At 45.3% G+C, this 10,523-nt stretch overlaps 1 protein-coding gene across 1 annotated transcript in view; it reads left to right on the top strand.

The window, feature by feature from the left end:
- Nucleotides 1–2,338: 2,338 nt before the first annotated feature.
- PCLO (piccolo presynaptic cytomatrix protein) overlaps nt 2,339–10,523 on the top strand; it is a 308,509-nt gene continuing 300,324 nt past the window's right edge. The window contains exons 1-2 of the mRNA XM_056516399.1: nt 2,339–2,580; nt 8,736–9,987. Coding sequence (XP_056372374.1) covers nt 2,339–2,580; nt 8,736–9,987 — 1,494 coding nt within the window. The remainder of the gene's footprint in view (nt 2,581–8,735; nt 9,988–10,523) is intronic.

The raw sequence follows: 10,523 nt of genomic DNA, 5'->3' as shown, positions 1-10,523 counted from the left end.
TTCATAATTACATATATGGTGCTCACTTGTGCAAAATGATGTGGGGATGTGTATTTGTTTCCTTCTAGCCCCCTGAACTTTGTCTTTCCTTCACATGTCAAGGCAATCCACCCTCCTTCAGGTGTGACTGGGTTGTGTGCTACCTCTTCCACACCCCAACTGATGTCTTTACCTAGAACACCATGTGAAGAGGCAGAAACTTACATTCAAGTCATGTACTCCACTAAGACAGTTTTCCCTCTGTGCTTTATCATGTTCTCTGCTGAGCTGTTCCTTTGATGTGTAACCTGTAACAACTCAAGAGAAATGTAGAAAGGCCCAACTGCTGCTAGTTTCATCACTTACTGTGAACCGGTACTGGAAAAATTATCTCTGATTGCTACACTACAAGAGCACTATAAATATTTGTACAGTATCCTTATGTAGGTCATTTTGGGAGCTCATCTGCATACAGCTGTGTCTGAAGCAAAGTACTAATGGAGCTAAAGAAAGACACAAACGAGTACCAAATGCTGACATCCTCCTTGATATTTGTGAAGATCTAGTTTCTTAATGTTCACATCTGAATATGAAAAATGCAGCCACAATTCAGTAAGATTGCTAGGAAGGATTTGGTAAAAACTTGGTCTGATCAATGAGACAGGAAAACTGGTAGCAAAGACATAGAAAGGCCAAGGCACTTAGTGGCTTTTATGGATTGGGTTTGTCCTGTAGTCTCCCAGGTCTCTGAGTGAAAGCATGAGCTGTAGTAGAAAGACAAAGACGTAGAAAGTACTTAAACCAGTTGGATATGCAGGAGCTTATGGCACTAAATGGGATGGATCAAAAAGCAATGAGGGAGCTGATGCTACTGCAAAGTCAGATATCTTCAGAAAGTTTCCTAATGACCAGAAAAAAAAAAAAAAAAACCAACCCAAAAAAACAAGCACTGTGCCCATCTTCAAAAAGGACATCCAAAAAGAGAACTACCAGGCAGTTCGACAAATGTGGCCACTACCCTTCCTGAGAAAGGTACAGAGCAACTCCTCTTAGAAGCCATGTCCAAATAGCCAAGAGACAGGAAGGTTATTAAAAACAGACAGCATGTGTTTAACCCCAGGCAAATCACTCCATCAGGCTTTCAGCATGATTAACTATAACATCCTTATATCCAAATTAGGGAGACCTGTACAGAGGATGAAAAATAGATGGAACTATGAGGCTCAAAGCAGTTGTGGTTATTTGCATCACGTCCAACTGCTGGCGTGTTACTATTTGTATCTTTCTGACTAACAGTAGGCAATGTCTCTGCTACTGATGTGAGCAAGGTATGGAATACAACCTCTGCAAACCTCAGCTTGGAGAACACTAGATACACTAAAGAGCAGGGCCACTCTGCTCCATCCAGGTTGGAGGATGAGCTGGCAGGAACGTATTGAAATTGAAGAATAGCAAGTGGAGAGTCCTGTATCTGGGAAGGAGTAACTCTGTGCACCAGGATAGGCTGTCCCAAAAGCAGTTTTGCAGCAAACACCCAGGTGAAACATCTTCCTGAAGTGTGTGGCTGTGATGAAGAATGCCAAAGGCAGACTGACCTCTGCTACATCAAATGTGGCTGGAAGGTTGGAGAAGGAGATTCTCAATATAGTCAGGAGTTGTGAAACTGCATTAGGAGTACAGTGTTCAGTTTGGGATTGACTGGTCCTGGAGTGGCACTGATATGGTGGTGATAGACATCACGATGGTAGTCCGGTACTGAAACACAGACTCAGAGGAGCTGTAAAATCTCCACCCACAGAGCCATTCAAAACTCTGCTGTTTAGGGCACGGAGCAATCCGACCTCATTGACTCAACTCCGAAGGGGTTGATGGAGGGGGCGTCCTCCACACGCGTCTTCAGTCCCTCTTCTTGCTTCAGGCGAGCTAGGCTTCTTCAAGCCCGCGAGCCCGTCCTTGGCAGAGGGAAGGAGAGCGGGGGGCAGCACCGCGGGGATGGCCGCGGTCGCCGCTGGGTCCCCGCGCGGTGCCGGGGACGCGGCGGGCGCTCGGGGCGGGGGCGGCGGTGCCTTTAACGCCGGGGCGCGGGGCGGGCCGGCGGCGCGGGGGGAGCCGCCCGCCCGGAGCATGCGCTGCGGCGCGCGGGGCGGCGGAGCGCGCCGGGCGGCACCGCCGCACTCCCGGCAGCCGCGGCGGAGCCAGCGAGCCCAGCCCGGCCCGGCCCGGCCCGGCCCCGGCGCTGCCGCCGCGCGGGGCCGCCGTGGCGGCCGCGGACCCCTGAGCGCCCGCGGGGGAGCGGGGCTGCGAGCCGCCCGCCGGCCCGGTCTGCGCCCAGCGGGAGAGGCGGCGAGCCGCGGCGGCCATGGGCAACGAGGCGAGCCTGGAAGGAGGCGAAGGGCTGGGCGCCTTCCCCGAAGGGGCGGCGGCAGCCGGGGATGGCGGCGGCCCCGCGGCCCCCTTGCAGAGCCTGGTCCCGGCCGGGGTGGAGGCGGACCTGAGCCAGCTGAGCGAGGAGGAGAGGAGGCAGATCGCCGCTGTCATGTCAAGGGCGCAGGGGCTGCCCAGAGGGAACCTCGCCGGCGCGGAGCCGCCTCCCATGCAAAGGCATGCACGGAAAATCTCCCTTCTCCCGCTCCTCCCTTCCCCCTTCTCCGTCTCCTCGCGGTGGGGCGGGGGGCGAGTCGCAATACGATCTGGGCCCGCTGCACTCGGAGCCGGCGTTCCATTTTGCTGGCAGAGGGAGGGACGGGGTGGCTGCACGGGTGCGGGCACCAGGACGGAGCCTGCACCCTCTGGCTTTTCCCACTACAGCGGTCTCTGCTCACAGCGGCGGTTCCCGTTTCCGTGGGCTGCGCCCTCGTTTCCTCCCTTGCACTGATCTGGAGCACGGGCAGGTTCTGTGTCGGGCGGGGAGAGATGTGCAGACACCGTTCTGGTTTTCCGTGTGCGGGTGTGTGCTTTAGGGGTTGGATGCCCCACAGCTCTGGCAGTAGCCAGGGAAGCTCTACTCGGGGCGGATGGGTTTTGCAAGCGTCTGGAGAGAGAATCTTGTTGAATCTTCCACAGCTTTCGGGCATAATACATTTGCTGGCCCTTGCTCTGCCGGTTCTGAACCTCTACAACTATCATTTGGCTTCATTAAATAGTCATGGATTGGGGAGGTCTGTTTCAGCCTATTTTTTCACCTTTTTTTTTCTTCTAGGTTTTTTTTTTCGTCTTTTTTTTTTTTCTTTTATTATTGGAAAAGGAGAGGCCAAATTATAGATTAAATTGATTGCCACGGCATTCAGTGTTCTGGAGAGTCGTGACTTTACCTCTCATTGTGGTTCTGCGAAGGCTGGGGTAATTTCCATCCCCGCTCGTTCCCTGCCCCTCAGCGGATTCACCGCCCGACGTGCAACAAGCCCGCTCCCCGCCCGGCTCCTCGGGACTGCCGCTGTCCGTGGTGCTGAGCCCCCGGCCCCGTGCCGCTGTCCGTGGTGCTGAGCCCCTGCCCCGTGTCCCTGTCCGTGGTGCTGAGCCCCCGGCCCCGTGTCCCTGTCCGTGGTGCTGAGCCCCCGGCCCTTCCCCTGGCCCCGTGTCCCTGTCCGTGGTGCTGAGCCCCTGCCCCGTGTCCCTATCCGTGCCCCGGCCCCGTGTCCCTGTCCGTGGTGCTGAGCCCCCGGCCCCGATCCGGCCCCGTGTCCCTGTCCGTGGTGCTGAGCCCCCGGCCCCGTGTCCCTGTCCGTGGTGCTCAGCCCCCGGCCCCGATCCGGCCCCGTGTCCCTGTCCGTGGTGCTGAGCCCCTGCCCCGTGTCCCTGTCCGTGGTGCTCAGCCCCCGGCCCCCTCCGGCCCTGTGTCCCTGTCCGTGGTGCTGAGCCCCTGCCCCGTGTCCCTGTCCGTGGTGCTCAGCCCCCGGCCCCCTCCGGCCCCGTGCCGCTGTCTGTGGTGCTGAGCCCCGGCCCCGCTCCGGCCCCGTGCCGCTTTCTGTGGTGCTGAGCCCCGGCCCCGATCCGGCCCCGTGCTGCTGTCCTCGTTCCTGAACCCCCATCCCGCCCTGGCCTGTCATCCCAGGCCGGCGCCTCTGTTGCTCTCCGGCTCCGGGGCTGGGTGTGTTGTTTGTTTTGAAGGAGGAAGCTGAAAGGATCCTCCTCGAAGGTTTCACAGTGCCTTGACCTTACCCCACATAAATGCATATTCAGTTTATATAATATCAGGTTTATACAAGTGAATTCTAGAAAAAAGGCAAGGAGGGTGAGGCTAAATTAATTCTTGGGCAAATTACTGGAGTCACTGAGATTGTACCTGAGATGATGGTCTCCATTTTTTAAAACTGGAAGTCAGATCTTCCTATTTAATATCTTGCTTAATTATTGATCAGATATTAGCACTGTGTAAAGTAAAATTTTCCATTCAATTCAGGTCTCTGCACAGCTTCTACAGATGTTAATAAGGAAAAGAAATATTCTTTACTTCCATGAAACTAAGCTCAAAATTCCCTTTTGTATAACTGTCTATGAACAAAGACATGAGTACTTTGAAACTTACTCTTTACAGGAACATATAATGAAAAAAATAAAGCTAAATGTTCTTGGAAGTCTTTAGAATAGGCTGAACTCAATGCAATTTGAATAGATCTGCATTTATAAATGGCTGCTTTCATACAAACATATTTATATCAGAAACTACTTTGATCTTGTTAGCATACCACACTTCCACCCTCTATTTAAAGTAAAGGGACTCTAAATTTGTGAATTACAGCCTTTTACCTTGCGTCAGAATGCCAGCTTTGACTATTATAGCGGTTCCCATCATAGTATCTTCATGCCATTTCCACTGTAAGGAAGTTACTACTTGTCTTGTCTCTTGGTTTGTGGCTTTATTTGCTCCTCTTGCCGTTCGCTTTCTTCACTGTTGAGAGCTACCAAGAATGGTAGTGGTAATTATCAAGAACCTGATCCAAACAAAACCCTTGGAGTAAGACTCTTCTAACGATTATGGATCACCCTCTTCCAGACTAAAGCTAGGAACTAGGTTGTTTTGGGGTTTTTTTTTTTCCTTTTTCTTTCCAGTCCAAATGTTAAGCAACAAAGTGTTATCAGAAGAGAAATTCTGGCTTTCAGTCAATATAGCTTAGTGTTTTGGCAGCATCCTTATTGTAGTGTCTGGTAGTTTTTAACATATTAAATGTATTTTTCCTGTGTGATTTCCAAAATAACCCTAAAGTGTATTAATTCCATATAATTGATGGTATCCTGAGGTAACAATTTTTGCAAATACAGACTTTTTAATAGTAAGTAATGTATGTGCCGGGTAACATAGTTTAACCTTTTCCACCTTAAAATGAATGCTGTGTGTTCTAGAACTTCTGTAGGCTTTGAGCTTTTAGGTCTTGTGAATTTTAATATAAGCATTTAGATCTAGAGCACCTAAAGTGAACTGTCTAATTAATATGTCCCTACTAATAATAATAATTAAAAAAGAAAAGAAAGCTTCATTCTCAAGGTTCCAGTGAGATGTTTAGGATCTGTGGAAATCTTTCTATTCTATTTCAATTACCTGGCTTCAGAAAATTCATGGTTGGGAAATTTATCTGAAGCAAACACAGTCAATTTGTAAGCAAGTTCTATTTGTTCTAGCTTCATCAAAGGACTCTGTAACTGTGCCAGTGTTCACTTCCTGAGAAATTATTCTATATCTGAAAGGATTAGATGGCCAGCTGGATATATGAACATCTAATATAGCTGCTTGGGTTTTTTGTTTGTTATTTTTTTCCCAGTTCAATCAGCTGGTCATAACAGATATCAATAAAAAAATTGTGCTGCATTTTGATAAGAAATGCTAAGAAATCTTGCTGAGTGTTGCACTTCTGAAGTATATGTATGGTGTATTTTCCAGAAGAAATATATATTTTTTAATAAGTTAGCTACTGGAATATGCATCGGTTCATACATGTCTTGTCTGTAGATATGAAAAGATCTAACTACCTTTGAGTTGCACTGTTACTGCATTTGTCTTTGGAACTATTAATACTGATGAATGCAGAAAAGGCATGCCTTCTTAACAGATGTTTGTTATGGAATTGAAGAACTAGACCAATGGTCTAAATTATTTCATATATAGGGTCTGGTTTGAAGGCTTTAAAACAATTGTGGGTTTTTCGAGATTCAACAGATTTGAAAGCTAGAAAATTCTTGTCAAATAAATATAAGATTTAGTTTGAGGATTCCAATTCTCCAGTTCAATTAAGATTTTTCAGTACCAGTGTGTAGCTGGTTTTAAAATGGTTGTAGAAAAGAAGACTTCAACTCTCAGATACCTCAAACTAAATGGAGCAAGCCCTGGCTTTTGACAGAAGTAACATTTCTCAAGAAGCTTGTGTTTTCAAGGCTTTTTCTTCCACTAGTTAACCACGCTCTGTCTCCATTGCTTAGAAACATTGTTATGTACAAAGGCAAGACAAGTCAGGTCTTCAGAATATACCAGTAGCCTTGAAAAGAATCACCTGAGTTAATTTCCTAGATTAATCTCATTTCAGAGCCTGATATCTGATCAGGTATAAATTTATGGAACAAATTATTTGATGAAAATGCAAGCTGGAGCAGAATTCTGCTCCAATCCACAGTTATTTTTCTTGCTAATTTCCAAGAAGCATTTTTGACAATGGTTGGGGTTTATTGCTTGGGTTTTTGTTTGGGTTTCCCCCTTTCCCCCTTCCCCCCCTTCCCCCCCGTCTATTCTGCATTCACATTTTAAGGTTTGGACATGGGCATGGTACCCTATTTCTGGACCTGAATTTCAGTAGCATTGTTGATTCCCACCCCTCCCCCCCCCATCCCCCTTTTCGCTCTTATCATTGTTGAATGAAGACTTCCAAGAGTTTGAACATTTACAAATATGAATGCTGGAAGTGTACCACGCTGCTGGTAATAGACTAGTTGAGATGTTTTCATATGGTAAGCAGTGCCTCTTCAGATAAACCTAGAGCACTTATCTAAAAAACGAGAAACAGAACTGCAGGTACAACTACATAGTTGCTAATCAGAGTATAAGATTGCTCTTTTAATAAGCAAAAATGCCAAATATTTGAAAAAATTAGATTATCATTGGGCTTTTCTGAACTATCCTCTTTATGAGTTAATCAATGTTCACTGATGCCAGTGGAAAAATACCTATTCACCACAGTGGTTTGCACATTAAGATTATAAACTTCCAAATTTTGCAGTCAATACATACAGAAAAATGAGAAAGGGTAAATAGAATTGTGGAAGGCTAATAGTTTGGAAATAGTTTGGCCTTAAGTATTACTTGAGGAAATTTTTAATTAACAGAAAAATCAGATACAAGATTACAAGAAATCCTGTATTGTGGGAATTGCACACACAGAAATGTCTCCCACTTAGCTTTGTCCTTTTGTATTGCCTTTTCTAGCCATGTAATGGAAACTAAAAGCTAGTCAGAAATACTGCTAAACTCATGGTGACATTAACAATGTAAAATGCATTTTTTAATGTGGTTACTGTAGATGGTCCTGTAGACTTCTGAAAAAACTCTTAAAATTGTGCATTTCTTTATATATTCATTAGTCAAGGAATGTGGTTAAATCTAATAAGTCATTGTTTATTTTGCTCATGAATGCCCAAGAAGAAATATAATGTCTGGCAAACAAAGATCACAGCTGATTGGTTCTCTCAAAGTGAAAAGTGAAAATTTTATATTAGCCACATTTCTGTGACACTGAAAAGAACACCCTATCTTCCAGCAGAAGCTCAGTGATAGCACTGAATAGAATATTTTATTACATCCCTGAGCATCAGCAGCAAATACAATATTATTTCCCCTGCTACAACCAAGTATAGCAACAAGTAAAATATTGTGCCACATATGAAGCCATGGTCTTGATTTGGGTTCCTACAGTCTTAGTTTCATTTTCTTCTGTATCAACATATAGCAAAATATTGTTGCATGGATTTTCCCCAATTGTGATGTGGTGGTTTTTTTTGTTCTGTTTTTTTTTTTTTTTTTTTTTTAAATGCTGCTCAGAGCGAATCGTTGAAATGGTGCTGAGAAGCAGCATGGTAGCTATTTGCAAAGAAGAAAAAAAAGTTTCAGGGCTAACTGTGAACTGAAATCTGTTTTATTTGATGGAGAACTCCACTGATTTGTGAGTGGATGGGTGCCAAAATAGATATTTTACAAAGAAGCATCTACTTCTTAGCATACATGAATTTTAGGAGTTTAAATCCCTGCTGCATATTGAATTGTAAATATATCTAAATTTTGTACAAGTATCCAAAACACAAGTACATAAGCATTGTGGTTTTTTCTGGTTGCTTTTTTTTTTTTTTTTTTTTTTTTTTTTTTTGTATGGCTGTACTTTGATCTGCAAATTTTGACACCTCTGTTTCTTTTAGTCTTCTGTCTCCCTGTTTTTATATCCTGATGATTAGGGTGGAGAGTTAATAATTTGGATATAAGTATAATAGGAAGTTCTAGCTTTGATCTCCTCAGAATTCTGGAAAAAAAAATGTATCTGGTTAAATGTTATATTTGGTTATTTTCTAAAGAATAAAACAATCTATGACGGAATACTTGTATAAACCTTTAAAGAATAATGATTATTTAAATACTTTTTACATGCACCTTGTTATAAACCTTGGTCTTGAAAACGCTTAAGCACTGAGAAACTTCACAGCACTACCACTGCACTTCCAGGGTTACTGGTACACGTTATTTGTGTTATGCATTATTTTAATTTTATTACATTTTCTCTCTGCAGACGTCCTGAACTTGATACAAGCCGCCATCCCAGACAACCAGGTAAGCCTCCAGATCCAGGACCATCAGGTTTAAGTAAAAGCAGAACAGTAGATGCATTGAAGACAGAACAACGGGCACCTGGACGGAGTCCTTCTACTCTTAGTCTACGGGAATCAAAGTCCAGGACTGATTTTAAAGAAGATCAGAAGCCAAGTATGATGCCCAGTTTTCTCTCAGAAGCCAATCCATTGAGTGCAGTCACTTCAGTTGTGAACAAATTCAATCCTTTTGATTTGATATCGGATTCAGATACAACTCATGAAGAAGCCGGTAGGAAACAAAAAGTTGCCCCAAAAGAGCAAGGAAGACCTGAGGAGCAGAGGAGCCCGGCAAAACATCCAACTCAACCACAGAGTCCAAAGCCAGCTGTTCAACAAGGACCTGTCAGACCCACTGTCCAACAAACTGAGTCTTCCAAGCCAGTGCCTCAGCAGCAGCAGCCTGGGGAACCAAAGCAAGTTCAGAGACCAGGCCATGGCCAACCAGCAGATGCTAAGCAAGAGCAAGCGAAACAACCACCCCAGCTGAGAGGACCACAAAAATCTCAGCCGCAACCGTCAGAACCAACGAAACCTGTTCAACAACAAACTTCTGCAAAACCTTCATCAGGCCCTGCAAAACCATCCCCACAGCAACCAGACAGCACTAAAGTGACGTCCCAAGCACCACCTCCCACCAAACCATCATCACAGCAGCCAGGACCTGCCAAACAACCATCACAACAGCCTGCACGGCAAGGAGGTCCTGTAAAACCATCTTCCCAGCAGGCAGGGCCTCCAAAACAGCCTTCTCAGCAACCTGGACCTGAAAAGCCATCTGCTCAGCAAACAGGACCTGCGAAGCAACCGCCTCAGCCTGGATCTGGGAAGCCACCTGCGCAGCAAACAGGGCTTGTAAAACAAGTGCCACCCCAGGCAGGGTCTACGAAACCACCTTCTCAGACTGCAGGGCCCACAAAAGCCCCGGCACAACAAGCAGGACCTACAAAACCACCCGGCCAGCAACCAGGGCCTGAAAAACCCCCGCAGCAAAAACAAGCTGGTGCAAGCCAACCCACCGAGTCTGCTCCAAAGAAAACCTTCTGCCCTCTTTGTACAACCACCGAGCTGCTGCTGCACACTCCCGAAAAGGCCAACTACAACACGTGCACCCAGTGTCACACTGTGGTCTGCAGCCTGTGTGGATTCAATCCTAATCCTCATATCACAGAGGTGAGTAATTTTCAAACTAATGTTCACTACCAGAGCAAAGTTTACCTTTGTTATGTTGAAACATCAGATGTACTACAGTATATCATCATGATAATTTAACAAGTTCAGTAAAAAATTAATACTGTTTCAGAAAACTGCTTATGAGTAAAACAGTGAAACTGGAGGGAAAGAAAAGAAGGTAATGGTTCTCTGCTTGTATAGATTTAGAAATGTATTCTCATCTCTTCATATAACAAGAGGAGAAATCCCAGTGTGACTTTCATCTCATTTTGATTGTTTTTAATCACCTGCTGTCTATGTATATAATCTGACCACAATACTCATGTGGAAATATATTTATAGATAAACAATCTTTTCTGCTTTAAGAACTAACTAAGAAGAAAAAAAAAAATCAGTCTTCATTACTCCAGTGTGTGGCTTAAGAAAGGATGTGGAGTGGATCTGCTTTACAACTGTATGAGTGTTCAGTTGTGTTAGTTGAAAGCCTGAGTCATGAGTCTGACTTGGTAGTGTGTGGTTTATTTCATTTTTGTGGG

Source organism: Oenanthe melanoleuca, chromosome 1A (genome assembly GCF_029582105.1).
Source record: "Oenanthe melanoleuca isolate GR-GAL-2019-014 chromosome 1A, OMel1.0, whole genome shotgun sequence".
NCBI classification, from domain to species: Eukaryota; Metazoa; Chordata; class Aves; order Passeriformes; family Muscicapidae; genus Oenanthe; species Oenanthe melanoleuca.
Note: the sequence above shows the minus strand (reverse complement) of the source record. Positions and strands in the feature narration are given on the sequence as shown.